At 41.4% G+C, this 23196-nt stretch overlaps 1 protein-coding gene across 1 annotated transcript; it reads right to left on the reverse strand.

The window, feature by feature from the left end:
• Nucleotides 1-10335: 10335 nt before the first annotated feature.
• On the reverse strand, nt 10336-22509 carry CAVIN2 (caveolae associated protein 2). Its single transcript, XM_004576964.3, has 2 exons — nt 21713-22509; nt 10336-11630 (listed from the first exon to the last, which is right to left on the reverse strand). Exons 1-2 carry the CDS (start codon nt 22193-22195, stop codon nt 10836-10838), a joined length of 1278 nt encoding a protein of 425 aa, XP_004577021.2. The 5' UTR covers nt 22196-22509; the 3' UTR covers nt 10336-10835.
• Between the last annotated feature and the right edge of the window lie 687 nt (nt 22510-23196).

Raw genomic sequence — 23196 nt, forward strand, 5'->3', positions numbered from 1 at the left:
CACAGGAGATCTCTCACAGGAAACTCTACAGGCCAGTAAAGAATGGAGTGACATATTCCATATTCTGAAAACAAGAAATTGTCGGCCCAGGATGATATATCCAGCAAAGCTTTCTTTTGTCTTTGAAAATGAAATAAAATTCTTCCACAGTAAACAAAACTTTAAAGAACATGCCTCTTCCAAACCTGCCCTAAAAATGATACTTAAGATGTTCTCTTGACAGAGAAAAGGAATAGCGCCCATCAAAACCAAAGGTAAATGCGAAGAACATCCCAGTAAAGTAGCAACAGAAGGCTAAATCAATGAACAACCCATTGCTAAAATGAAAAGACCAAATAACCACCCATTCATATTAACCCTGAATGTAAAGGGCTGAAACTCATCGATCAAACGTCATAGATTAGTAGACTGGATTAAAAAACAAAACCCATCTATTTATTGTCTAGAAGAGACAGACTTCACCAACAAAATTCAGCGGAAACTATGTCATGGATTTTGACTTCTTTCTTGTTATTTCATCTCTTCAAAACACTTTCTTCTGATTAAATTCTTCAATTATTCATAGATCATGCAGAGGCATCATTTTCTTTAAGAAAGTTCTTGATTTTCTTTTTCATCTCTTCAGCGACACATTAGTCATTCAGTAGCATGTTATTTAACTTAATGGTGTTGTTGATTTCTTCTTTTTCATCCTGTTGTTGATTATGTTTTGTGCCTTTTCATTTAAGTGGATGTATGGTGACCATCATATCTAGTAGCATGCTATTTAACTTCATGGCATTGTAAATTTCTGTTTTTCTTCTTGTTGATTGTATATTGTGGCTTTTCACTTAAGGGGATGTATAGTAACTGTGTAATGGAGACTATCATATCCAGATGTGAGGATATAATGCAGTATACATCTCTACTTCCAGATAAGAATGGACTCCCAATGAAACTGTTTACTATATCTTGACAATAGGGTGCTGGACTACCTGCCATTGTCCATGCCTGCAGTGATGGACATATAACTGTGTATGAAGAACTACACTATGGCAATGATATAGGGAATTTCTGTGAGGTGGGAGCGATTTAGGGAGGGGGTAAGGGAAATCCCAGGGCCTATGGAATGTATCATAAAATGATAATAATAAAAAGAAGTAAAATTTAAAAAAAGATATATAGGAAACCTGTTGACCATGGTTATCATTGAAGTATGGGGTTGGGAGAAGTACATTAGAAGAAAGTAATTTAATTACCATTAACATCTTTTTTCAAAAATGATTTCAGTGTCCGTACTAAGTTATTTTTGTGGCAGGCAAATTTTTGGGTGGCCACAATAATTTCCCCCATCATCCTGTGTGTTGCCAGGTCTGTGAGTATAATAGATTTTACTCTTGTGAATCTGTGATGCTGTATGGCACATTTCACTTTAAGAGAGATGAAGAAAGTGACCTGCATCCCTATTTTGTAAGCAGCATGATCCACAATAGCAACAATATGGAAATAATCCAGAAGTCCCTAGAAACAGGAATGGATAAAGAAACAGTGGTGCATCAACTCCATGAAATATTACAGAGTCATTTAAAATAATGAAATTCTATCACATACAACAAAGTGGTACTAACTGAAATAAGCCAGTTAAAATAGGACAAATATCATATGCTCTCTCTGATGTAAGGCAAACTTCATGCAAAATACAAAACAAATAGATATTTATAAAAACATGTATATACATATAATCTCATAGATGAACTGTATAATGGAGATTAGTGTACTGGGAAGTGAAGATACATTGCTGTATACAACTCTACTCCCAAATAAAAGGAGTACTCCCAATGAAAATGTTAAGTATATATTTAAAAAGAGATTTATCTATTTTTATTAGAAAGGATGATCTATAGAGAGGAGAGACAGAAAGAAAAGATCTGCCATCCACTGGTTCACTCTTCAGATGGCCATAATAGCCAGAGTTGAGCTAATCCAAAGCCAGGAGCCAGGAACCAGGAGCCAGGAGCTTTTTTCTGGTCCCCTTCGTGTGTGCAGGCCTGAAGCTTTCGGCCATGCTCCACTGCTTTCCCAGGCTATAGGCAGGGAGTTGGATGCGAAGTAGAGTAGCTGGGGCATGAACTTTGACAAAAGGATACTAGATTTTCTATTACTACATAAAACTATAAACCCATGATATACTTAAATAGCAGAATGTAGGAGTGAGTGTTGCTGAAGTGCTATACCACTGTAATAATATGGGGGTTGATGGGGCAGAGAAGGGGGAAGCATGAAGGGAGGGTAGAATCCCAGTACCTGTAACACTGTATCATAGAAAATAATAGTAACAACAATAAAAAAGAGAGATGATCCAGGTGGTCCTGCCATATTCACAGCAGTTTAAATCAGAGTCAAAGCATGGAACAGATTAGGCAGGACATTGCTGTTTGGGAGATGGTGGGGCAGACTCCATGGTATTGGGTTTGGGGAGCTCCAGGAGCACAGAGCTGTCTCCAGCTTAGACACAAGTCAATGGGGACCTCAGTCCTATAACTTCTGGGAACTGAACTCTGCTAGTGGAGTATGGAAGCAAATTTTCTCCAACTTTCACAGGCAAGAGTTCAGTTTAGTTGATACTTGGATTTCAGTATTGGGATACACTGAGCAGAGAATTGAGACACAGCATGCCGGATTTCTGAACTATGGAACTATGAGCTAAGAATTGAGTGACAGTCAATGTCCATAAATTTGTGGTGGTTTATTACATCAAAGGAAACGAATATTAGTATACTACAATATTTTATTTAAGAAAATGAGTAGTCATAAGATTCATGATATGCTGGTGAAATTGTGGGTCATTTTTCCATGCTTAGTGTTTTTTAAATTAAACAGAAATCCTTAACAAATGCCAAAAAGAAAACCACAGGACATATACCCTTTCAAATGTGAGCGTAAACTTTCTGTGTTAAATAAAATCATGCTTTGTTTTGTTATTTTTTTGTTTTTTTAAGATTTATTTATTTCTTTTGCAAAGTCAGATATACAGAGAGGAGGAGAGACAGAGAGAAAGAACCTCTGTCTGATGATTCACTCCCCAAGTGATTGCAATGAATGGTGCTGTGCCGATCCAAAGCCGGGGACCAGGAACCTTTTCTGGGTCTCCCATGTGGGTGCAGGGTCCCAAGACTGCATTCCCAGGCCACAAGCAGGGAGCTGGGTTGGAATTAATCCTGAATCTGAAGCTGCTGGGATTAGAACTGGCACACATATAGGATCCCAGCACGTTCAAGGCGAGGACTTTAGCTGCTAGGCCACCGCACCAGGCCTGAAAATCATGTTTTGTCATTGATTTCCATTTAGTATTTTTGTAATTGCTTTGTTCCAGCAAGGGAATTATGTAACATTTCAAGTTAATAATGTGTAACTGTGAGGGAGTGTTCCCTTAAAACAAACCAAAAGTCAAAAATCAAACTAATTAGGAAACCTTTGACAAGAGAATGACTAATCAAGCGGTTTACTCTGGAACACTGGCAGTTGAAGCTGGAAGGGCATGGCTGTATTGTTCATTCCTGTCTGACCAGGTAGTCCAGCCACTTTCACAAATTATAGCGCATCCTCTCTGCATTTCTGCTTGTCAAATATAACTGGCGTGCTTGATATCAGTGTTGCATTGTAGGGATTTTCTAGGTTTTCTTCCACAATTTTCTCCTTTACCCTTTTGTTTCCTATGAGAGATGAAGAAATTACCTTTCGCTTGTATTTTTGTTTTTCAAATACAAACAATGACTCCTGAAATTTAGCTTCTCTCATGACTTTCTGAACATTTATGGAGTCTTTCATTGTTTGTGCTTTTACGTTTTCCCTGATCCATATGTTGAGACCCAGTCCTAGTGAGGTGATGTTAGGAGAGGTGGTGCCCTTGGGAAGTGGTAAGATCACGATGGTCTTCACCCTCCCCAGTGGCATTAGTACACTTAGAAAAAAGGTTGGTGCCATGGCACAGCAGGTTTATCCTCTACCCTGTAGAGGTGGCATCTCATAAAGGCACTGGTCCATGACCTGGCTGCTCTGCTTTGATGCAGCTTTCTGTTTATGGCTTAGGAAATCAGTGGAGAATAGCAGACATGGGAGACCTGAAAGAAGCTCCTGGCTCCTATCTTCAAATCAGCTCAGCTCTGTCCATGTGGTCATTTGGGAAGTGAACCAGCAGATTGAAGATATTTCTCCTTTTTTTTCTGTAAAATCTGCCTTTCAAACAGAAATAAATAAATTTTAAAGAGATTGAGAGAGAGAGACCGAAAGAGGCTTACTATGTGAGTAGCATCTAAGAGGCAGGGGTTGGGGTCCTTGCTATACCCTGAGTCTACTGGAACGCTGATTGTTTTCTATGCTACCCAACTTAGAGTGTTTTTTTGTAGCAGCTACAAAAGGCCAACAGAAGGATGTATAGAACAAGCCTCAGTATCTCTATGTAACAATCACATGACTGTTTTGCAAATAAAAATTTATATAAGGCTGATGATTAATTTTTCCTTGAATAATCTTTTCCCTGTTGCTATTCAACTAGAATTTCAAATTCCTTCTACAAAGGGTTCTCAACCATGTTCCCTTCTGCAATAAGCAGGGAGTTTCCAGATGGCAAAGATGGCTTTCGTTCTCCTATTTTATCTATGTAACCAGCACAGGGCCTGGTACACAGAGAAGCCCAATTAATGGAGTTCAAAGTCAATAAACAATGAATATTTACATTGGGAAAATGTTTCTCACCAATAAAACTCCCTGTGCTTATTGGATAATTCAAGCATAACTGCTTTGACTTGATTTCTGAAAAGTGTAGCTATTAGGTAGGTGGAAGAATGTTTCCAACAACAACAACAAAAGAACAACAAAAGTTTATAGTGAAATTTAACCAGTGTCTGTCAGTGCTCTTTTGCTGGTTTTAGGCAACCTCACAATCTGAATATTTTTCTTCATCCAAACTGGAGGTGGAGTGCTTGGTTGCCATTATGTGAAGTTTTAACATGATTGATTGAAGCTGGAAATAAGAGCACATTTGCCTGAATACACTGCCTTCCTTGGTATGTCTTTGCATCATAGGGACCATTAACGTGTAGTGGTCCCTGAGACACACTCATCGTTGTGCTTCTGTAAAACTTCAAGAGGTTGAAGAATAAAAGGTTTCTCCTAATTAAAGAGCATCTTGACCCTGTGCTAAATCTGTGGCTGTTTCCCCCCGCTCCCTCAGCTCTCCACTCGAAAGGTTCAATTTAGCATCTAAGCAAATTGGGCTGTGTTCTCTCCCTTCTGTGCCACATTACTGATAATAAAGAACTGAAGGACTGAAGTGTCAGTTGGCAATTTTGCCGTCATGTATGACAGACCTGAATGCAGAGCTACTTTGGTTATTTATGGGTGGGTGTTTCTCAGCTGGAACAGCAACATGGTGTAATCACGTCCTATGGTCAGTTAACCAAAAATGCAGAGCCCCGAAGGACCAGGGGCTCTGCAGGTAACCTGCAGGGGCCAGCACTGCTATTAACCAAGAGTGGTGCTCTCCCAGTCGAGAACACATAAGCACCCAATGTGATTGGCTATTAGCTCCTTAGTGCTTTTAACTGCAGAACTGACAGCAATCTTTTCAGAAATTCAGTAAACAGTAAGGAACTTCTGGCAAGTACTGGCATGGATGTTTTGCATTTTACTCCCCTGCAAGAAGGTTTCTGTGCTATTTCTCAAGGCAGAGTCCATTGAGCTACCAGCTTTCTATTTTGGTGTCATGCCTTCAGGAAGAACGGGGTTCTCTGAGAGCCTGAATCTCTACAGACCGACAGTTAGAAATTGCTCGCCTGCCCCTGGACCATATCCCGCCGGCAGACATTTAAGTCTGGCTTGCACAGTGTCTTAAAGGATTTTAATTAGTTGCCCCAAATTAAAAGCCAGGAAGTTTTCATGTGAGAAGAAATCTGAATTTTGGCTCTGTTCGAAAGAAGTCTAGGTTTTGGTGGCATTGGGTTTGCTTTCTGCATAGGGCAACTGCACTGGGGTAGCAATTGCCAGTGTATTGCAAACCACCTAGGCTCCTATAACATCCTTTTCCATTGTAGGGATTAGAAAAAGGCAGCCCTCTAGGCAGAAAATTTATAGGGGTGCTGTATCAGAGAGGACTCAACTCAAGTGCACTAGTTTTGCCTCAACTACTGCCATCTCCTTGAGCCACTTTACTCATGTCTGAGCCCTTTAAGCATTTGAGTTTGTGACCAGTCTCAAACTTTTGGAGGGAGCTGCAGGCTGCAAAGATGTACCTTGATGGGAAGAAATCTGTCCTAGAGGGTTGTTTTTGTTCTCTTGCCTGATGGAGTTGGAGTCACACGCATTTGTTAGACCCAGCTCCTGTTTTTTTCTGGGAAGACAGATTCATCATTTCATGGAAATAACATTCCTACACCCACTCCATGCTGATTTGCCGTTTGCTCTTTTGCTCAGCCTATAAGATTTATCCAGAAAGAATAGATCAATTTCCCTAGTAGGACATGGGGATATGACTCCTTTAACATAAAGGGCTTGGGGCTGGTTTCACGAGTTATCTTTGAATGAGCTGATTTCAGTATCTATCTCTGTTGACAGCTTGCTCTTATTAAATCCTACCCCAAAGTGAACCTCGCAGCTACTGATAATGAATGATGCCAGGGAGCTAAGAAGCCCCTCTGTGGCCTTAGCAGATCTGAATAATAGTTTCTCTGTAGCTAAGAACTAGGATTTTTTTAAAAAGCAGTGGAGTGACAATTGCCAATATCATTTATAAAGTGCAGCTGTATGTAATACTGCATAAGGGGTGAGGAAATGAATTTATTATTATCCATATGGGAGCTAATAAAGTAATTGCTAATTAAACACGGCTGCACAATAATTGGGTGGTAGCATGGATTTCAAATTGATATTGCACATTGGTCCTGTCACTTACTAATTTTGTGAACTTGGACCAGTCACCCGACTCTGCATCCCTTAAAGGAAAAAACTAGTTAAATCATGGCATGATGAGTAAGTACTCATAACGGGAAGGTTACCAACTCCAGAGTTCCTCTTCTGCCTTATCATAAGAGTCAGAGTACATGAACTTCAGAAGTCTCATGTTCTTCCACTATTAAAAATGAACAAGCAAACAATAGCCCCTTCCTCACAGGATTTGGTATGATTTAGTGAGATAAGCCTTGCATATAGCCTGGGGTAGCCCCCCAGCCTCTGCAGGCCACTTCTGCCATAAAGGAAGCTATCAACACCATTATTTCCCTTTTCTCAGGCTAGTGTCTTAGGATTTCAGCATGAAGAATTTCGCAGATAGGAGGAGCTAAAGGTTGCTTTGCTCAACAAATATTTAAAAAGTTGGTTTTTCACAGTGGAAAGTACATAAATATATGAGCATCAAACTTTTTTGCTTAGGGTGCTACTTCTTACTTGGGGCAGTTCTTGTAGTGAGTTGAAAATAATTTTGAAATTTCAAATACTTCAGGATAATGCAATGATCAAAGATAAAAAAGCATTTTTTGATAATGCAAGTGACTGTTCTCTTTGGGAATGAGTTCTTGGCTGCAGAAGCCTTTCTCTGGACACACACATCAAGCAGGGCACCAAGGTCACCAAGCCAATTTCATCTGAAACTTGTCTTGCAGTGCCAGGATCTTGGTTTTTAGGGAAAGACTTGTGGTTGCTATGGAACTGTTAATAATGATTGCTGTCTGCACCTCAATTGTTCATACTCCCAATCTCCAATACAAAATCACTTAGATTTGGGCCTCAGGGCAGTAAACAAACTTTGGAGCAAGAATTAACCGGGTTTGGGTATTAGTGTCTTAATGTAGGAAATGACTTTCATTATAACCTTTACTTTTACTGGAAGTTTGGTTCTGTGGAAGGAGCCGCTAATTTCCAGCTGATGGGCTATACTGCAGAAGGTTCAAATGTTCCTTTTGTAGATGGGCACTGTTAAGAGCAGAAATGTTTCCTATCATACAATTAAGTCTCAAAAAAATCTTTGTGCAGAGATGAATTTAGTGTGGGTCTTTTATTTTCATGTATAAAAAAAGCCCCTGCAATTGAGATATATATAAATTCCTAAGTAGAAAGAGGGAAATATCATTGCTGAAGTATGTACCTATATATTTTTAAAAGTAAAACAGAAAAAAGACCATATTCTATATTTCTAGGAGATTTATGCTCTTTGTCATAGGTGCTTCTCCTAAGTTCTGTTTCTAAGATATGGATCTCAGCCATCAAGAATGCATAGCTGATCTTTGGGAAGAACTAATTCAGTTCTTGTGCTCCAGGCACACAAACAATGGGCCACTGGTTGGGTGGGAGGAAAGACACATTTAATTTGGGGACTCTGCAGCCTCACCGGTATGTAAAGAATTCAACAATAAAATAGTATAAGTAGTTTCTCTTTCTACAACTGCTGCTCTCTCTGATCCCCTACAGTATGTGTTTTCCAATGCTTATCTGTTTAATATTCTGTTTTACTGCTTAGTATTTTAATACTCCGGTGTGGTACGTGTGATTGCCAGTAAAACCTAAAAAGATGCCCGAGTACACTTTTCCACTGACAGGCATCTAGTTTATAGCAACAAATGGGAAAAGCAGTTTTAAAGAAGAAATGCAGGTGTTCTGTTAGCTCTGGATCTCCCAGCTCCTCAACTGTGAGAAATGACAGCAAGTCTACGGAGGGTAAACAGGCATGCTTTGGACCCTGATTGAAATGAAGTTTTCTTCCAAGTTCATGGTACTGCAGAAGATGAAGGCTTCTCTGCAGGAATAAGTGGAATGTACAGCTCAATGCATTCAAGTCTGCAAGACCCTTTAAGGTATTACCAGGTCTGGTACAATGCAATCAAAATGCAGATGGAACTATCAAATTCATCAAGTTGCTACAACAAAGTCAGATGCTCTCCAGAGCTTGCAAGGTGATGTCAAGAAAGTTAAACTTGAAGAATGAGGCTTGGAGTTCTAAATGAGATTGGTGTGGGGGGGGGAGAAGAGAGCACAGTTAATAGAGGAAATCAAGACTGAAACAATCAACATTATTGCTGCATTTATAGGGGAGTTTAAAAATCAATGGTTTTGCTTGTTCTAAAATTGCTGTGCCAAAAACCTGACATGATTATATATTTTTATTATTCTTTGGTTTATTTAAACTTGAATACAGCTATTGTTAGTTAAACAAGCCAATATTTGGGGATACATTATTGCAAGAATAAAGACATAGCTGAATAAGTTATGTCATGAATACACTTGCTAACTCTTTCCCTTATATTAAAGACAAAACAATTTGCTAACATTGTGTAGGATTACCTTCATTTTTAAGGTTACTTATAGTTGAACACAACAAAGGTAGGGAATTGGCTATGTGGGTCAACTATCTTTAACTTATAACTTAGCAAAACATTAAAATTGTGTAACTGAGAAGATATGTGGATTTTTTTAGTGTAATGTTAGGCAGCAGTAAAAATTAGTCTAAACAAATATGCGTTTATACTTTAAAACACTAGCATGCTTAAAAAGTTCAAACACATATTAGTATTATGTGATATTAATACATAAATAAAATATGACATGGAATGAAATTATCATTATGTACAAAACTGAAAAATAGCATTCTTCCCTTTCTAAACTTGTAGGTGCGAATATGCTAAAAACCTACATCATATCATCTGGACCTTAAGGGTTATTTAAAAATTGGAAAGCATTTCATTAAAGGAAAGTGTAATCAGATGTCTTAAGACAAGTAGCATGTAAGAATTCATTTTTGAGAATGTATATTCAATCCGATATGGTCTTAAGTTAGAAATATTGTCTTTCATCAAAAAAACACATTTGTAATGCCTTTTATTACTCTAAACACTGAAGTATGTTTATTACACTATTTGAAAATGTTAGAAAGTTATTGTGAATGTATAACAAATTATTTCAGGATATATGTGAATTGTCTTTAGTACTGTTATTTAAGGAACGGAATAATAGGACTAGTATTGTGAATATTTTACAATTGAAGTGCTAAAGTTTTGCGTCTTTGTATTCTTTATCCTTGGCAGTCTACATTCCCTGTTTCTCTTATTTCCTGCCTTTCCAGTTGGTTTTCCAACTGTCCTGACTTCACAACAACCACACCTGAGTGCCTGTGGTTACGTCCTGGCTCCACTTTCACTTCCACCTTCCTTCTATTGCTCACCCTTGGAGCTGGCAGGTGTTGGCTCAAGTACCTGGACCCCTGCCAGCCACTTAGGATCCACCATTAGCTGACCACCTCATTCACAATATTTCCTTTGTTTTGCAATAAAACAACACTTCAGTGAATAACCAACTGAACATTCTCTTCAGTCTTTTGAACATGTTTTTCTTATTAAGCCATAGAGGTATGCCTTTAGCGTCCATATTTATGCATATTATATAACACACCTTTAAAGAATAAAAAACTGGATTCACAGAGTATGTAGACATTTAAAACATCACCAGTATACTATTGAGCATGCTTACTGAAAGACAAAAATAGGGCTTGCATTTCATGACTAGTGTTTTAGTATTCTCTGATTTTTCTGACTAAGCCAAAGGGGTCAGTGCCTTTCAGTTGCTTCATTTTTTCCTGGAATCTTGGAGAAAATGTACAGAAATAAATCTAAGCGCAAATTAGAAGTGGAGTCCCATATAATTTGCTTTTGTTGTAAGTTCTGGTCTTCTACATGTGGCTACTATTTGGTGAATTATGGCTTGCACAGTAACACAGTGTTCAGTGAGCAGCACTGGAAGTGTGGAGGAGTTAGTTTCTGGATTCTGGCTTCCCACGTGATGATGAGTACAGACTGGAACCCTGGGCTGTGCCTTTAGGCAGTCTGATCCACCTGCAGCACAGATGCCTGCACAGGCTTCTCTTCTGCCGACTCTGTATCCTCAGAGGTTCGCAAGTAGCCACCCTCATAGTGCATCTTCTGGGCCTGGTCCAGGGTCACAGACTCCTCTTCATCATCTTCCATAATGGTCAAGTCCATGTTGCTGTCCATTCCTGAATTGCTCCCTCCTAGAGCTACCTTCTCAGCATCTCCTTCAGGGTTGCTCCCTTCCTGCAGGGTGCTAGGGAGGGATGCCTCAGAAAGAACCTCTGCAAATGAGCTTTCCTCTTGGTCATTGGGCATCTGGTCAGGGCCAGGCATGTCTTCTGACTTAGTCTCATTTTCTACAGGGCTCTCTCCATCTCGGACTTTCTTTCGGCCAAAGGTGAGGGGAGAGACCCTGAAGGGGGAAATTTTCCCAGAGGATATTTTCTGGTGGTTTGAAGTGAGGGATTTCTTAATCTTCTCTCTTCGCTCTACAGATACGATCTTTGTCCCCAGCTTGTTCATTTTTTTCTCAATGTTCTGGCGAGAAAATGCTTTTTTGAGACTGTCTACTTTCCGGAGGCTGGATCGTTTTATTTTCTCTGCCCTACTTTCTTCCATCTTTTCCTCTGCACTCTCTTCCAGGGCCTCCTCATCGTGGGGCAATTCATCATCGGATGAGAGGTCCACCGTGTGCAGTGTTTCCTCCAGGGACTTGTTTTCATCTGCGACCTCTTCCTTCACTTCTGCTGGGCCAGCAGCTGGCTCTTTCACAAACACGCTGGCAGGGATCTCATTTTCTTCCTGAAGAGAAGGATGACATAGGTTTCATGTTAATAACATATTTCACTAGTCCTGAACTGTTGTAATTCTGGTGTCTGTGTTTTGGGAACCTGGAAGTGATAGAAAGAAAACATTTGCAGCTTCAGTGTTGGGGAAGAGGAAGAGTTAATTCTAAATTGGCCAAGCCATCCCCTTTGGGCTGGATAAGGCTAAGGGCTAACCACTGGTAGTATCGTGAGGACAGCTGGCCAAAGCTGTGTCAGTGACAGGCAGGGGGGAAGTGGGCTGTGACTCAGGTCAGGAAGCTGCCCAGATAAAGGAGCTAAAGTAAGTCACCAGACCCTCAATGCAGAGGTCCTCTCTCTCCTCCCCTCCTTTGAGGTCAGAGGGCTCCACTCCTGCCAAAATTCTAGTGTGCAAGAGTCTGAAGGCCACACAGGAAGATAAGAGATGAGGATGGGAGAAGGGCCTGAAAAGTCCTTCAGGGTGGACCCCATGCATAGCTTTGAGCAGTTTCCCTCCCACATCAGATGTCAGAAGCAAAGATAGGATTCACCTTGGCCTCTTTCACTCTTTTTCCAGATGATATTTTAGAATAAGAGAAGCAGAGCTAGTCTTCCTGGGGACTCACTCAGGAAGTTTGTGGGCTAGAATATCTTTTTGCGGGAGTGAATACTGGCCAGTGAGATACTGGGGTCATTTTTAGAGTAGCTTATCAAGCCTCTATTGTTAAATAGAGCTTGTTCAGGCAAAAATATTTCGGCTCCAACTTCCAGCTAAGAGTGATGTGAGAATTTCAGGAGGCTGTTTCTCCTGTCCCCTCCCCTGCAACCCTTTTCCCAGCACATCTGTTCCCCTAGATTGTGGGAACACAGGTAGAGAAAGCCGCTGACAGCGTCCCAGGGAACAGAACCTGAGAGATTGGAATCGAGATAGAGAACACTTGATTTTTGTGCTTGTCTTTGAATACTGGACATTGCGAGCCAGTCAACAAGTTGCCTTCACATTCTTGGTGAAGAAAATGTCTGAGGAGTGAATACATGGCAGGAGGCCCGAGTTGTACTTTCTGCTGTGCTACTAAATGACTGTGCAGATCTCTGCAAATAACTTAATCTCATTGGGCTTCAGTTTCTTCCACATACGGACAAGAGGATTTGACCTAGATTAGACACCTTCCAGCTGCATGCCCAGGGCCACCAGGGCTCTGCCGGTGTCCCAGAGGGGCCAAGGCTCCAGAGCGCCCCACTACTTGGCTGCTGCTAGCTGTGAGGTTGCATATTTCTTGGGTTGCCCAGCAAGCTTAAAAACTAACTAGGTGGATTTAAAAGCCTAGGTTCTAAGATTCATGTCAAGGTTATACTAATGGCAAGGATATCCGTCCTTGTTTTTGGTTTATTTGCTTGCTTTTTACAATTTTGAATGAATGAAAAAGTCAATAAAATCAGTTGTAATAGAAGATATACTCTAAGAATGTGACTAAATTTTTTTTTAAAAGATTGATTTATTTTTATTGGAAAGTCAGATATACAGAGAGAGGAAGATCTTCCATCCCTTGATTCACTTCCCAAGTGGCTGCAACAGCCAAAGCTGAGCTGATCCAAAGCCAGGAGCCCGGAGTTTCTTCCACGTCTTTCACATAGGTGGAGGGTCCCAAGGCTTTGGGCTGTCCTTGATTGCTTTCCCAGGCCACAAGCAGGGAGCTGGATAGGAAGTGGTGCTGCCGGGATTAGAACCGGTGACCATATGGGATTCCAGCACGTTCAAGGCAAGGACGTTAGCTACTAGGCTACTGTGCCTGGCCCAAATGTGACTAAATTGTTAACTTGTTGTTATGAAGATTAAATTTTATCCTCTTTATTAACCATTAAATGGTGTCAAGTATGGTATTTTTTGAAAGGGTACAGCCCTTTGTCTCCTTTACTAGGTTAGAAATAAGGAATAAAACTTGGGGAGAGGTAAAAAGCAGAAAGTCTGGCTAAATGCAATCCTTGTTAGAATGAAGATAGCACATTCCCTGTTCCCAAATCTCTCTCCATATCCTCTGATTTTGAATGTCACAGAAAATGTCTGGTGTTGGATCTAAAAGACCGAGCATAACACTGAGAGGCCTATAGGATTGCTATAAGTCACTTACAATGAGGGTGCTTGCCCTGAGCAGCTTTCTCATGCTTCAAGCTGAGGCTGCTTCTGTGGCACTGGAATGAACTCCCCACGAGGGTGGGTCTTCTGTTTACCACCAGCTCCCAGCTCCCAGCTCCTAGCACTCAGTAAGTTCCTGCATAGAGCACAGACCAGGTGAGGCAGATTTCAGACAGCCTCTGCGGGAGTGGCTAGAGCTGGGACAGCCCCTTCTTAGGGCATGCGTGAGGACCACAGGGGAATGAGCTCGGCTGTGTCTGGGAGTTGCCTGACAGCTATTGCTCCTGGAAAATCACGAGACCACAAGGCTTAAGGAGGATGGGGGTGTCGGTTTCTGAGGAAGGACTTAATTCCCAGGAGTTGAGCACCACTGAAAATAGTAGCCTTGCAGAAACAGCCAGGCCTCTGTGGCTTAGTCCAAAGCAAAATAATGTTGGGGCCTTGGCAGGAGGATTGGGAAGGTTTGACAGGACTTGCTAGGTGAAAAGGAAGAAACCCAAAGTTTTGTGAAATGCTATTAAGAATCTGAAGTGGGGAAAACAGATGTTCAATCAAGAGACTGTAAAACTAAGCCCTGGTTACCAAGGAAGAGGTGCATTTTGTCTAGTCTGATCTCCCAGGATAATTAAAAGGTAGTGAGTTCTCTTTCTTCCACTCCAACAAAAGCTAAGCATGTTACCCCTAAAAGAATCAAACTTCAGCGTAAAGTTTGTTATTACAAAGGCACAGCTACCATTGCTTCTGACACTCTTTTGTCTCTCTTATCACGTATCCTTTGAGGATTGGTTTGCAGAAAGTGTATTAGAAGGTAAATCAGAAATGATCTGTAGTAGATGCACACTGCGAGTACTGGGGAGAGGAGTGTTGAGGGAAAATGGGAAACCCAATTGAACTCTTTTGTTAAAATGCCAGGGACATTTATATGAGCACTCTTTAATGCCAACTATGAAAATAAACCCAGTGGGGACGAAGATAATCCAGAATGAGCTGGCTGTGTCTGTTTGCCACTGGAAACAAGTAAGATATGTGTTTCTGGCTAACTGCTGTGCTTCTGTCATCATTTTAATTACTCAAGCAATATTTTATGTTCTGTCCACTGGACAGTGTCTGTTTTGCGGCTTCTCATGGCCGCTCTGATGGCAAGCCTTTTCTCGCCATGTAGGAATTGATGACTGTCCAAGCACAAGTAAGTCTGTCCCTTTGATCATGGTGGCTTAGGAACAGAGACAACAATGATGCTCTGGGAAAATCACTATTCTTTAGAAAAGAAATAAAGTGTGATCTTTGATTATGAGGTCATAAACAAAGTGGTAGAAATGCAATGTGGTTCTGATAATTAATGTTTTGTAACTGCCCTCTCTCACGTGGTACCCAGTCTCATCTGTAAGCCTGTCCTTGAACTCAGCACGCGCGTTCTCTCTCTCTCTCTCTCTCTCTCACCCTTCTTATAAATATTTGGTATTTCTCATGCCAACAAATGAGGTGGCACTGTCATCTTTAGTCCCATGTTGCAATGCTTTTAATCTGCTTCTTCTTACAGATGGCCAATTCAAGGGGAAGGATCAAGTATACATTCTCAACCTTGTCCCTGCTTAAGTTTGCTGGTTCCCCATTTGTCTACCTAGGGGTCATAAACAAGCACAAACAATCTCTAATGGCTTTCTTTCCTTCCTTGGGCAATTCTACTCAGCAGAGGCTCCCAGGAGTAGCTGCTTATTTGCCCTTTGTTTGCAAAAAGGTCCTCCGCTACCACTGATGCAGGTGCTCTCCGCCTGACCTTTCACAGGGACCCTTAGGAATTCTTCAGAGAAGGGTAGAATTAATTAGCACATCACAAATATATGTGCTTGTCGCATAAAAGAGAACAGGAGTGGAAAGAACTCTTGAGAAGTAGCCTTTTCCTTGCACTCCAGCTTGGTTGCAATGCACGGATTCCTGAGCAGTCATCGTCCCGGGTGTGCATGTAAATACCAGCAGGCAGACAACTGCCAAGGTGCTGATGGTCCCTCTCAGAGGCAGATCTTTTCTGGGCATTTATAGATCTGTTCCTTTTAAAGGAAAAAAAAAGGCTTCATGACTAGCATTAGAAAGGAAATCTAAATCTGTGGTATGTCATTTAAAAGCCTGAGTACAGAAGGAAAGCCAGGAGTTTGCTTTTCTGTCACTAATTCATCATTCCTGTTGTTCAGAGACAATAACCAAGGATGTCCCATTCCCTAGGGATGTGGTGGCATCCCAAAGAACTAGAGAAATCATACCTTTGCATCTGAGGAATGTTTCATCCAATAATCTCCAAGTATGACTTATGAAAATGGGGCTATGCCCACCTGGCATTCTGACTGATAGGCCCCCTGACACCTTGATGGTGTTCTCCAATGTGTGCTTCTGAGGTATAGATTGCCAAGTGGATAAAGCCATTGATTAGAACTGCACCCCTAAGGCAGCTGTTGGTGGAGTCAGCAAGTCATAAGAATAAGATGCATTCGTTATAATCCCTGAGTGGTCTTTCACATTCTGCAGGATTTAAAAGTTTCATTATTTTTCACTGTTATCAAGGGTTCAATTCTTTTTTAAGATCACACTGGTTAGGTGTTCTTTGTTACATACAAAAGACACAAAACAAAATAAAGCCAACTATCCTACTGAATTATTTAAAAGCTTATGTAGAAAACCCAGAATGCTTGAACTTTATCACAGTGGGACAATAGCGTTTGTTTAACTTATTTCACAATTTAATTCTATAATTTCTGTTATTATTAAGATAAAAATTTCCTAGTCATTTTGTTTCTCAGGATCACAATTTCTTTGATACAAAAGGAAATGAAACTAAATAATGATTGATTTGCTTACCAGCTCTAAAATATTTGATTTGTGTGATATTAAGCTCAATCCGAGGAAAAAGAATTACCAAATTTCAGAAGCTATTCCATAGTGTACTCTATCAAATGTGTCTTTGTAACGCAAGAATCAAAGCTTTGTGCTTGATCTCTGGGAGTGGTTTGAATGAGCAATTAAATTGCCTATATTTGACGTTAGAGTGCCGGGTTTGGTTCTCAGCTCCAGCGAGGGATTCTAGTTTCCTGCTAATGTGGGCGTTATGATGCAGTAGTGATGGTTCTAGTAGTTTGGTCCCTGATATCTACATGGGAGACTTTCTCTCTTCAACAACAAAAGGGCAATGTAGGGGACTCAAATTGCACAGACTATGTCCTATTCTTTCAATTTAAACAGACACATGTAAGAAAACAATAGGAGGAAAAAATTTACTTGAAAGGTCTACATGTGACAGAGTCTACATTTTTTAACCATATAAAATATTGTAATATTTTTAAAAGAAGTAATAATAATCAGATATTCATTTAAAGTGCCTGGGGCAGGACTGACATTCAATGAATGTAAACAATAATACCAACCAATATTTTCTTTGTTTGGTAAACTGAAAGGGTACTGGATGAGTGACACATCAAAACCAATATTCTGTTGGGGAACCGTTGATCAGTCTGGTAGAAACATGGTGGGTTGCCGTATGAAGATGCCCTTCCTTATCCACACCTCCATTGCTTTCAAGTCTGTTCCAATTTAACAGTTTTTACAGCAGTTGCTTTGGACAAAGTACAGTTTTTAAACAAACTGATTTTAAAATAGTCTGAAGATGTTACATTTTTAGCACTTTTCTAAAATTCTGATCTCACTGAAGCAATCTAAATGATGCATATATTGAGCACATTGATAGGCTCAATTCTCCAGAAATGTATCTGCTGCAACTACCTAAACCTCCCTCTTTTTTTCACCAAGTTTCATTAATTTTATGTTGCTGAAATTGTAAGCTGTCAATGAGTACTCTCATTTTGTTCCCTGGATTTGTAATCATTTTCCCCAAAAACTGCTTGTGTGGCCTGGTACAGTTAGCCTAGCAGTTTAAGTCCTCGCCTTGTATGCACCAGGATCCTATATGGGTACCTGTTCCACCCCGGTGGCCCCGCTTCCCAACCAGTTCCCTACTTGTACCTGGGAAAGCAGTTGAGAATGGCCCAAAGGTCTTGGGATCCTGCACCTGCATGGGAGACCTGGAAGAGTCTCCAGACTCCTGGTTTCAAATGGGCTTAGCTTCGTTCGTGGTGGTCGCTTGGGGAGTGAATCAGTGCATGAAAGATTTTTCTCTCTGTCTCTCCTATTCTCTGTATATCTGACTTTCCAATAAAAATAAGTAAATCTTTAAAAAAAAAGTAGATAAAATCTTAAAAAAAAAAAACCTGCTTGTAAAGGATCACCACTAGAGTCACAAGAAGCAGTACACGGGCCAGGGCCAGTCACTGGTGGGATTCTATCGTCTTACATCAATAGAGGGGATTTGCTCTGAAGGGTATACACACAAACTTCTGTATGGATTCTGGTTTTAGTAACAGGGAGCCACACATACAAGCCAAGCCTTCATCTCAGTGTCCTAAGCATCTACTTTCTGATCAGACATGCCTACGAGTCCTCTTCCACTATGCTAACTCATGTCACAGTATTCTGAGTTCAATTACTAATTTTAAATTGTGAGCAAAGCATTTTAAAAGGAAAATCTCAGTTTAACTAAGGTCTTGAAACTTATTGTATTTTTCAAGGAGAGATGAACGTCTTCACATTCAGACACTACTGCTTATAATTTGAAATGACTGTCGTGGAATCAGATGCTTGAGAGCTAAAACAATTTTGTAAAGTTCAGCACAGGATCAAATAAGGAGACAGCATGTTTTAAGTTGGACAAGTTAAGGACAAAGGATAGAATTAAAAAATGGAAATGAGTGAGTGTCCAGTAAGCCAATCAACCAACCAGCAACAACACATCTGTAGAATTCAGAGCCTCAAAAACTACATATTTAAACTTCTCAGCGTTACTAACTACACTCAAGTCAGAAGACAGATCCTTCTTTTCTGATTCTGTCATTATTTCCATTTTGGGGGGAGCAGTGAGGTCTTAAACAAGAAAACCAATTAATAAGGGAAAGCCTAGCATAGGATTAAAAGTGGCAAGTTAGTAACAGATGTAAAGTACGATCTGGTTCATTATCTGTCCTCTATATTCTTTTCATCTAGGAAATCGTTCTGTTCTATATACACTGTGCAAATTGTGCTGCAACTAGAAAACTGCATCAAGTTGACCTTTCTGACTCAGTCCTTTGTTTTCATGAAGATTTGACCTAACACTGATCTACATGTAGTGTTGGTTACACAACGTATAGTGTGTTGTAGCAGTGTTTTTGGTAAGTTCCAACTGAAAAAGCCAATAGCTGTTTTGAGATTCAAGGTAGGGTGTGGTCAGTTTTTGTGCAAGAGTCATATTTTTCTTTCATTTTGATATTTATTTATTTGAAAGGCAAAATTATAGAATCACACACACACACACACACACACACACACACACACACATCATTTAAGTCCTGGTTCACTCCCTGAAGCCATCATGTTTGAATTCCAACTTCACCACTTAGTTACTAAACTTCAGATATGATAGAAATATCTTGGAATCTCAACATCCTTGTCTGTAAAGGGTTGGTATGTGAGAAGAAACCTGGAAATGAATTCAGGGTTTATTGGGTGCTCATAACTTATTTGCTCTTATTAATAGTCTCAGTGCACAGATGAGGAAGACTTGGAGTGGCTGCAGGATGTGTTTTAGATCACATATTTGGTAAATCATAAAACTGACCTTTGAACCTGTGTCTCTGACTCCAAAATGTATTTTCTCAACCACTGTATTGGGTCGCGCTCTAATCCAAACTACTGCTTTACACATGGACACATTGTCACCCCATTGAACCCTCATTTTAAGAGGGAACAAGAAAAAGAGCAACTTTTCTACTGAGGGCTACTCTTGCATTGTTTTTTTTTTTTTTTTCAAATAGTCATCTTGCAGTGCCTTGAGAGCTGAAATTTCTGATATCTTGCAAGTTAAAATTAATGATCTTGTTTGGCTTAAGAAAGGTCCAGTTCCTGTCTTTTAAAATGCCCCTGGGGAGTTCGTGCAGGGCTGCTGGCTAAGGAGTCTGACTCCACTTCTTGGGATTCTTTCAGCTCCTATTTTGCTCTTGAACACCCTTGTTCCAATGTGCACTCACTATATGGTGCATTCCTACCATTCTGGCTGCAATTTCACACCTGTCAATTCAGTGTGACAAAACAGGAGAGTAAGTCAGGCCCTCAGCAACAGCACGAGCCTTCAGGTTCTCCAACAGTTGTTTTTCTTAAAATGTCAGATTTACAATTCTGTTCAGTTTCTAGTTACATCTCTCTCCCATCCCTCCCCCAACATCTACAGAACATCCACGGCAAACAAAACAAAAAACAACCTTGACAAATTGTGATTTCCCTTTACTAGATTTTTTTTCCCCTTCCTTAACTGTGGGATGAGATGAGAGATAATCTCCGTGATTCATCCTGGGAGGAGGGAAATTTCCTTTGGTGTTTCAGATTTAGACGGGTCTGTGTTTGCTTTTGTTTGGAGATCATTATTTAATTTAGAAGTGCCTGGAGAGCTGAGATTTCTAATATCTTTTCAGCTAATAAAGTAAGGATCTCATATGGCTTAAGAAAGGCCTGGTTATTGTATCTCTTTTCAGTTCATCTGCTGCATCAAAAGCTGTTGCATTTGCATGAAAAGCTGAGAAGTTTGCCAGCTGCAAAGGCCTGCAAGGTACAGGACGACATCACTGCCTAAACCTTTACCACATTCAAGTGCAGCGTGATGAGGACAAAAAAGCATGGAGATGAGTCTTTCCTTTTATGGGGTGGGTTGGAAGGCTTCAGTTCTAACTTGGCAGAGCAGATGCATTCAGAAAAAGAAGGCTCCCTCGGTTTCAATTCTGATTTCTAAATCTCTCTTGGGGAATGAAGGCTCTCCCTGTGTGCCCCTTACAATCAAGCTGTTGGTTATAGCCTCTCCCCTCCATGGCTTTCAAATCCTCTCTTATTCACATGGCCACAAGGAGACAGTCCTGGGGCAGGGAAGGAAAGCACTTCCTGGGCTTGGTGCTGGCTGGGTTCCACTGGGCAGAAGGGGTTCCAGCATTAGCAGGGGCTACTCTCAGATTCACAAATGCCCACCACTTGGCGGAATCACAGTCCCACGCAATCTCCCTGTCCCCAAATAGCCTCTTGCCACATTAATTGCATCATTGATACATTAAAAAGTTAAGTGATCTTTTCATCCTAAGGGTACAAATTGACAGAGAGAGCACTCAAGAATAGCCTTTGTGAGGACAAGTGATAACACCCCCTCTACTTTTCTTGGAAGTTGTGGTTTCTCTGAGCAAGGAGAGGCTTATCTAGTGTGCTCAGAAGGAGGTATGCTTTGTATTTTCAGTGCATCATTTGCTAGAGAAGAATTCAACAAGATTGCTTTATCAAAACATTTTAAAAATCTTAAAAGAATGAAGCAAATCTATCCCTAACAGAATCAATCCTCCATTTGGTTAGTCTTCAAAGCATTGATAAGGGCTAATTTAACCCACTATACGTTTTGGTTAAAGAAACAACAACAACAAAAGTCCCAACAAAACTCACGTGATTACCTCATTCCCACAAAGAGTTAATAAACAGCCACTGAATTAATTTTCCCTGCCCAGCTAACAGCTGCAGCTCAGAGCTCCAAGTTCCTAATGCAAAGGAACAAGTATATTTGACTAGGGCGGGTTTTTGCATCTGCGTATCTTCCCAAACCATTTGAGTGCGTCCAGGTGCTCACTGTCTACGGCCTTTGCTGACATCTGCCTGGGTGTAGGCTGCAGTGACCCGGGAAATTCCAACCCCTGTGTATGCATTTCATATTGCTTTCTGCAGGCAGACAAGGGACAATGCCTGGCGTGTGTGATCCCCGGCAGGCAGGACAGATGTATGAAGGGTTGTGAGAGTGGGGAGCGCTGGACTCATGCATGTTCCAGAGCCGCAGCCCACGTGTAGGAAGGCCTAGAAGCACTGACCTGGAAGATGAGCACCTTGAAGTGGTTGCGTCTGAGGAGCTGGGCGTGGTTGTTCTCCAGCCGCTTCACCTGTGCGCACTGCCTATCCATGCGCTCCTTGACAGCGCGCGTGTGGGCGCTGACCTTGCGGGATTTCTCCAGCAGCTTGCTCACGGTGTTGCTGGTGGAGGCCTGGTACTTGGAGAGCTTGTTGAGGTCGTTCTGGATGCCCTTCACAGAGCCCTCCAGGCTGATCTGGCGCTGCTCCATCTTGTGCTGATTGTCTTGCACGGCGTCCAGCATGTTCACCAGCTTGTCCAGAAGCGTGAGCACCGTGACCGCATTCACCTGCGAGCTGTCCCGGATGGCCTCCTCCGTGCTCCCTAAGTTCAGGCTGGGGCTCGGCGTGGAGGAGGGTATGGGGCTGGGGCTTGCTGCCTTCTCCTGTCGCATTTCAGAGCCTGGGTGCTGGAACTTTTCGGCTTGAGCAGCGTCCTCTCCCATGACTGGACAAGGGGAAACTTCTTTCCCGCTGGGAGAGCGTCTTGCTCAGGCAACCGTGCGGGCAGCAGTGAGGGCGCAGAAGTAGGCTGGCTGGTGTGAGCTCAAAACACCGCTCTCCAGGGCTGGCAGAGGTTCAGACAGGCAACAACTGGCTAAGCTGATCAGGGAAACTACATTCCAGCTGCTCTTAAAAGCCCTACTCCACCCAGTGGGGGGTGAAGGTTAGCAGTGAGATCTACTCAGGGCTCAGGCATGTCCACACTTCCTAACTGACACAGGGCTCTTCGCTGCAGCTTTAGCTTTATCTTGCTTACACTCCTTCCCTTTTTAAAACAAGTTCAATACCATATTTTAATCATGACTTCATCTAGAGGCGGAGAAAAACATGCTAACTTGGAGCGGCTCCCCAGCTTCCAATTGGCTAAAGCCAGTAAACTTTTCTCTGCTGCTATGCTACAGACGGAACAGAGTGCCTGTTTTTTTTTCCTGGATACAAATTATTGTAACGGAAAGTATTGTTTGCATTTGCCCTAGAACTGACTGATGCCTTGCAGAGCACCGGGACTCCTAAGGGAGGGGTAGGGGCTAAAGAGTACTTGCAGCCCGGTTTGTATTGTTCCTTTCTCATTGGCAGGGGAATGGAAACATTCCTGCTAATGACAAGGTAAACAGCCCAGTTCTTATTATTCCCCCAATTGAAGATGTAAAACCAGTTTTAAAAGGCTGAGCTTCAGGGTTGTTGCTGTTGCAGACTCTTACCTGGCCATACAGACACATTTTTACATCACTGATTTTAAAACAAATGTTAGAGATTTTTAAAAAAGATTTATTCATTTGCACTGGCAAGGCAGATTTACAGAGAGACAGAAAGATCTGTCTGCTGGCTCACTCTCCAAGTGGCTGCAGCAGCAGCTAAAACTGAGAGAATCTGAAGCCAGGTGCGTCTTCTGGGTCTCCCTTGTGGGTGCAGGGTCTCAAGGCTTTGGGCCATCCGCTGCCGC

Source organism: Ochotona princeps, chromosome 5, assembly GCF_030435755.1.
Source record: "Ochotona princeps isolate mOchPri1 chromosome 5, mOchPri1.hap1, whole genome shotgun sequence".
In the NCBI taxonomy this organism is placed as follows: domain Eukaryota; kingdom Metazoa; phylum Chordata; class Mammalia; order Lagomorpha; family Ochotonidae; genus Ochotona; species Ochotona princeps.